General features: G+C 40.3%; 1 protein-coding gene across 2 annotated transcripts in view; it reads left to right on the plus strand.

The window, feature by feature from the left end:
• Positions 1–3,249, plus strand: part of LOC107708521 (CDK5 and ABL1 enzyme substrate 1-like) — a 26,165-nt gene extending 22,916 nt beyond the window's left edge. For both annotated transcript variants that reach the window (XM_016512787.1, XM_016512791.1), the window contains 2 exons: positions 406–613; positions 892–3,249. In XM_016512787.1, the coding sequence (XP_016368273.1) occupies positions 406–613; positions 892–1,032 (349 nt within the window). In that variant the 3' untranslated portion in view covers positions 1,033–3,249. The remainder of the gene's footprint in view (positions 1–405; positions 614–891) is intronic.
• Positions 3,250–7,456: the final 4,207 nt, after the last annotated feature.

Genomic DNA, 7,456 nt, shown 5'->3' on the forward strand with positions numbered 1-7,456 from the left:
ATAAAAAAAATGTTTGACTAATTGGAGGGGTATACCAAAAAGTGCTGTATTCCACTGTATTGCATAGATAGGTATAACATATAACTGAATAACCAAATACAAATCTTCAAATGCTATAGCCCCCCTAAAAATGGCCTAGCGACGCCCATGGTGAATACCAAAAATGTTTACCAGTTAAACAGAGCAGATTGTGGTTTTATAAACCAGCTCTTGATTTCTTATGAGCTGCTAAGAACATGTAGAATGAACTGGATGATATCAAGGGTTTCAGCTAATTGTTTTTGATGTATTTACTGTACAAGTTTGTACAAGGACTTGTGACAAGCCTTTTATAAATATTTACAATGTTCCATAACATCTGAGTAACCCGAGTACTGATGGTCGTGGCCTTTTGTATTGTTCTAGCCTGAAGAGAGAGATCCGTAAACTAGCTCAGGAGGAGTGTGGCTACGAGGAGTCCACGGTGGCCATGGCCTTCGTTTACTTTGAGAAGCTGGTGCTCCAGGGTAAACTCAACAAACCGAACCGCAAACTCTGCACGGGGGCCTGCGTCCTCCTCGCAGCCAAGATCGGAGGAGACTTAAAGAAACACGAGGTCAAGCTTCTGATTGATGTGAGTTTATCTTTGCACACTGACTCTTTTAGCTCCTTACCTGAAGGTCCCAAATTGAGGGCTTGCGACCACAGCTACTAAACAGATGTTATTCACTCAACAGTCTTTAAGATTGATGCTTTGTCTCTGAATAACAAACGTGGCTATAATGGCACATCTGACAAAAGGAGCATTCTTTAAATCTCATTACTCTGTATTTTTGAATGTGTCTGTGTTGTGTAACGATGGTCTTTTAATTGCTGTTATATAATGAGAACTCTTGATCTCTTTCGCTTTAGAAACTGGAGGAGAGGTTTAGGGTGAACCGTCGAGAGCTGATAGCCTTTGAGTTCCCCGTTCTCGTGGCTCTAGAGTTCAACCTGCATCTTCCAGAGCATGAAGTCATGCCCCATTATAGACGCCTTCTGCAAAACTCCTAGCGACAGCCCCATCAGGGGAGAGTCCTCCTTCTCTCCTGATCTTCTCATCCCAGAAACCCCCTATGCACATCGCCAACGTCCACTATCATCTCCAGATGTTGGAATAAAGACACTATTCCACTGTTCTCTTTTCAGCCAAAGTGACAACTCTATATTGAACGTTTGTTTCCGCTCCAAGAAGCTACTTTCTAAAGGGAGTACCTTTTCCTGGACTGTTGATTTCTCAGTTTACTGAGGACATTTTAAAGTGTTCATTTGTTTCCCACTTACAGGGTTGTAAGTGTTAAAGTGTCAAGTGTTAAAAGGACTAGCAACAATTCTGTCATCATTTGCTCACCCCCATCATTCTCAATTTGTATGCTGTTATTTTTTTCCGTGAAACACAAAAAGAAAACTTTTGAAGAATCTTCCTGTTGTTCTTTTCCATACATTGACTGTTTTTAGTGACAATGGCAGTCAAGCTCCAAAAACACACCATAAAATTCTTCTGAAGCCGTACAACAACTTTTTGTGAAGAGAATAATTTCTATAATTTCTGAGGGATGGTTCACCCAACAATTAAAATCATTCCAAACGTGTATAACTTTCTAAGTTTTTGTCTATACAATGAAAGTCCACTGGGTCCAAGAAATATGGATAAGACATTTTTCAAAAATATCAACTTGTGTTCCAAAGAGGAAGGAAAGTCACCCAGGTTTGGAACGAGTAGATGATGACAGAATTTTCATTTGTGTAAAATATCCCTTTAAACATTATTAACTGAAAATTCACCAAAACATTGAAATTTCCATTGTGTTCCATGAAAAAAGAACAGCATATCGGTTGGAACATTGAGTAAAACTAGTCGAGGTTGAGCCAATCATGACGGAACTTTTATAGTTTGACTTTTCACAAAACTGGCCATTTCTATCAAGTTTGGACTGTTTGATTTCACATTCTTTCTAGAGGTTACAGTATTCCTGTATTTTTCCATTCTTCTTCATATTTCCTTAATCCCAAACAGGGCCATCCTTAGCTGATGCGGGGCCCGGTGCGAGGTAGGGAGCGGGGCCCCCCTCGGTCCATTCGCCGTGGGGCCCGATGCGACCGCACCAGTTGCACCCCCCTAAGGACGGCCCTGATCCCAAAGTTTGACACTCTGCCAAATCTGACTAATTTCACTGCACTCGATCACTCTCGGTTGAAAGCCTTAAAAAAAAGTAGTCGAATGATCCTGAACTCTGGCAAGTATGTGACTGTTCCTTATGTACGACAAGTGCACTTTTCAAGTCTTGTGAATGGCAGACCTTTATGGCATCTGCGGAAGCTGTAGGTGGAGGGGTTTTCATCTCATTTCAATTCATTTCAGCCAGCAGTCCCTCTGTTAGTGTAACCACCAAGCAAAAATATGTTGCGGACAGTAACAGTGGCATCTGTGGTGGGACTTTTATACAGTTCTTAAAGGGTACATTTACGTACCCCTGTCGTTGTTTTTTACCCTTGTGTGTTGACTTTGACAGTTTTGTGTGGTGTGGCTTGCTGCACTCATGGTTACTGTGGTCATGCTCTATGTTAGAGTGGATTCTGAGCACAGTTGTAGTGCTACACTGTATGAGGCAACATCAGGTCATAACGCTATTTTGCCTAACTAGGCTCAACAGTGGCGGGAATAAAATCTGTATGACTAATATGCTATGGTGTTGACTAATGCATGTACACCAAATCAGTGTTAAACTTGCGTTTGACTTGTAAACGCTTCTTTTTGAGAATATGTTTTGATTTGATGATTGTTTTAAATCCATTTTCCTCTGAACCAGATATTTTCTATCACCATCGGTGGTACAGAATTGTGTGTAAGATGAATTTTATCTCACAGCGCACAGACTGTGTTACTACATTCATAATCCCATTTTTAAATATGTAAAGTGTATAACGTTCACTATGCACTACTCGGTTCCATAAATCGGTTATAAACAACAGTTAGAGATTGATGCAAAATCAAATCAGTTAGAGTTAAACTTACTTTTAGAAGAGTAATGGCAAACTTGCATTTAACCATTTAACTCTAAAATAAATAATGCCTAGAATGTGAAGAGTTATAAAAGATCAAGATTTGGCCTTGTGAAATGCACTTTAGGATTTGTTAGCAAGTGACTTGGATGCCCAAAACAGATGAAGCATTTGTACAATGCAGATACATTTGTGTAAATATGCTGCTTTGCTTGTTCAATAAAAAGCTAAATTTTGAATATGTGTCATCATCGGATATTTGATTTGATGTAAGTTCTCAATGATGCATCAATATAATTAATATATTGATATAACCTTCTTACTTGCTCAGTTAGACCTTTGTCATTTTAAATAGTTTGCCTAATTTAGAGAAATTTCAGAGTACACGTCTGTAGCCTTTGATCCTTTAACAGTCACTACAACAGTTTTTTTTATCTCTCTGTAGTTCTAACGTTTTATTTAAAAGGGTTTTGACCTCAACAAATAGATAGGGGTGAGTGAGTTTTCTTTATTATTATTATTCGTTTTTTCTTTCTTGTTCTTTTTTGGTTTGTAACATTGTGAATGCTTTTTGACTTCTGCACTTTGTTTATATGATCTATATGCCTAATGTAATTCTTTGGTTGTAATCACAAGGTAATTTAAAGAAATTATCTAATTTATTATTAAAAGCTGGCTTAATTAAAAAGAGAAAAAATAATGTGCGATATAGATAACAGGCCTTAAACCATGAAAAACCATGATGGGTTCATTTCCGTTAAACAGGAAATGCTGTGTAACTCCATTCTTCATTTGTGACCAAATGTTGAAACAAACTTTAGAGAAGTTTCCCCAACACCCATCTTGGTGATTTTAGCATTCATATAGACACTCTGAGCTTACATCATCTCCTTCAGCTGCTCTCTCTCCCCTACAAGTGTTATAGAGAACACTTCTATTTACAATGGACTGTAGCGCATTATCTTACTGGTTATCTTGATACAGTATGTCAAACAATCACTACCACAATTTCTTAAACACCAGCTCCTCTAGCTCCTACTTACTAGGGACCACAAATAATTCTTTGCTTTATTAGTCTGCAGTTTACCTGGTAAATATATTTGAATGACATTTAAGTTATTTGTTTGGCAGTTGCTTTTATCCAAACGGCTCACAACAGACGTTTTAGCCAACTTGACTTACTGAAGCTAATTTTGATTTGTCAAACCTTAATTTTGATCCCTGCTTCTGACGTCACAAGAATGGTCTACTGTTTCGCCTCAGTTTTTGAATCCAATATCTGCAGATAACAACATCCACCCTGAACTCCACTTTCTCAATACGACTTAATGCTTAGTAGAAGAAACCTGTTGGGTTCTGCTAATTCATGCTCCACAACGTAGAAGATTCAGTCAACTGGCCTCTTGTACAAGCTCTATTCCTTCTTCATGTGTATCTGCTACATTCCCTCAATGCCTCAAAACAACCCGTGTTTGACCACTGCAAACTCTCTTATGTTATACCTCAACTGCACTGACTGCCAGAATCAACTTCAAGACAATTCCAATGGCATTAACTCTGGTACTTTCAATCCTTCATCAAACAGTAGCCTACACCCAAGCCGATAAATACACTTGAATCAACTCGACACCCTCACCCATCTGTCCACATGACATCCATTTCATCTATGAACTCCCAGACACTAACAGAACATAGATGACTCACCAGTAATACATTTCACACTCAAACTAAAATCAAAAACACTCTACACAAGTATGCGACAGCAGTCATTAAGGCTTGGCCAGTGCATTGCAAGTGTGTGGTCTTGTTACATATGTTGTGTTAGTGTTGCAGTAACAAACCCCAGTATTCGAATGGAAAGATAAAGTTTCCTTCAAAAGTCTGAGCTGTAGTGTCAAGTAACTAAATACCTGTTGAAAACTTAACTTGCTCAGCAATATTCTCAAGTAGAAGATGCATGTACACTACAGTGGACTCTTCAAGTTTACTCGGCTAGATTAATTGGTATGCATGGACATCAACAGACTATGCTGATGCCAAAAATTGTCAGACACATTGTCCGTGAGATGGCGCAAAAGTATACTTCGGGCTTATACTTATATTAACATGCAGAGTTCTAAATGAGCAACAGCATGTTTTGCGAAGTAGAGCTACAGTCATCTGTCTAGGTCAAGGGTTTCCAATCTTGCTCCTGGAGGGATAGAGTTTAAGTCCTGCAGAGTTTAGCTCTAAACTGCCACAACACACTTACCTGGAAGTTTCTAGTACGTTAACATTACATTTACATTTGGCAGATGCTTTTATCCAAATTGAGGATTTACAAGCGATTTACCATAAGATGACAATAAACACAAAAAGTGCCCCTTATACAAGGTTTCAGTCATCGTTCAAAATAGTTAAAAGCTAGGGATAAGGATAGTAAGAGAACAGAAAAAGCGAAGGCATAGAATTTGGAGTTAGGTAGGTAATTCCACCAACAGGGGAAGGTGAAAGATAATGTCCTGGAGAGTGATTTTGTGCCTCTCTGCAATGGGACAAGCAGCCGCTCGTTTACCGACCGCAGGCTTCTGGAGGGGATGTAGATGCTTAGGAGAGAGCGGAGGTAGGAGGGTACGGAGCCCGTGGCTGTTCTGTAGGCAAGCACCAATGACGAACTTGATGCGAGCCGTGACTGGTAGCCAGTGCAGAGAGATGAGAAGCGGTGTGACATGGGCTCTCTTGGGCTAATTGAAAACAAGACGTGCTGCTGCATTTTGAATCATTTGCAGAGTAATCCTAAAGACCTTGATTAGCTGGTTCAAGTGTATTTAATTAAGACTGGAGCTAAACTCTGCAGAACAGTGGCCCTTCAAGAGCAGGATTTGACACCCCTTGTCTAAGAAATCTAATATTTGAAGGATAAAATACACATTGTTAGTCACATTCAATGCCGAGGTTGCTTGGAGTACAATTCAACTTGTATACATGCTGGATGAAACTGAGCTTTGGCCCTGTGCCAGATGGCAAACTTCGCACTTGGGGTCTTGCTGACTTACAATGGCTGTTGTATATATGCGCATGTCCATGAAGTCCACAGGACTGCAAGGCAGGGGTCTCCAACCCTCCTCATAGAGAACTAGCTTGCTGCAGACGTCAGTTCCAGCCCTGCTCCAACACACCTGCCTGTAATTTACAGCTAACTCTGAAAACTGTGATTAGCTTGTTAATGTGTGTTTGATTGGGCTTGGAGCTGAACTCTGCAGTATGGTAGCTCTCCAGGAGCATGGTTGTCCCATTGCTCATTTTAAGTTTCAGAAGCAGGGTTTCCCCCTATGTGGCTGTTATGCACCTTTGACCCAACAGTCAAAACCACATTACATCACAAAAGTGTGGAGTCGGACAGTACTGTACTTGACTGTACTAAAGCATAAAATTACTGCAATATGTTTGCAGATATTTAGGAAACATGCTAAGTTCACATATTTGTTTCTCTGAAAAACAACGCTACAGCCAGTTATTCAGCTTTGAAATGTGCATTTTGTGTCAGAATGTCTGTTTTTGGTTTGGTCTGCGTGATTTCGCCCACTGCCAGTTTACCCAATAGGAGTTCAACATCCCAGGTTGCCAGTTGGCAGAAAATACAGCATATTGCAGCCACTGAAGCCAGCAAATGACCTGAATCAGAGATTGCAAATTCTACTCGACCTAAAAGTCTCAGCATCCATCTAACAAGCTCTGGTCTAGTGTTGTCTAGCTCTGGTCTAGTGAGCGGTGTTGAGCAGATTCTTAAACAGCGCTAATTGGTCATTGTGTTCACGCGCTCAACAGATATGACTGTGATTGGCTACAATGATCATCGCTCAACAGCGCTCAAATCTTAGCAGGAAATGGATGTTTTTAAAATGTCAGTACCGAATGGTATTGCGGTCTATGAACAAGTGCATATTAAGCACTGATAAAACAACTTACACCTTACACTGTAAGGCTCATTGGCTAGCATTTTCAGTTTCACTTGCATCTGACAACCAGCATGAGCGTCGAGGTCTGAGGAGGAAGGGCGGGAGAAGCTCTCCAATATTTTGGATTTGGACTGTAGTTCCCATTTTAACCACTAGCTGGTAGGCGATTTTGGAGAGGCTAGCAATTGCAAGCTATCTTTTAAAGCATAAGGTCTCACCCTACCCGAATAATCAGTCTCCAAAGCCACACCTCCTCCAAAACACATGAACGCGCTCAGGAAGGCCAGAGGCTAACCAGCAACACGATGAGAGACGACATTGGTCAAGGGTTGAATGCAACGCTGTCAGATTACCTCATGTCTCAATCACTGGAAAAAAAGTCATTACAGTACAAAGTGCATAATGTTACAATAATAATGCCTTCCATTCTTACTTGGTCTGCAGGAGCTAAATGGAACACGTTGATGTATCATGTATCATGTCTGTGCGAACAGGGT

This window comes from Sinocyclocheilus rhinocerous, unplaced genomic scaffold (genome assembly GCF_001515625.1).
Source record: "Sinocyclocheilus rhinocerous isolate Xijiao unplaced genomic scaffold, SAMN03320098_v1.1 scaffold1724, whole genome shotgun sequence".
NCBI lineage: Eukaryota > Metazoa > Chordata > Actinopteri > Cypriniformes > Cyprinidae > Sinocyclocheilus > Sinocyclocheilus rhinocerous.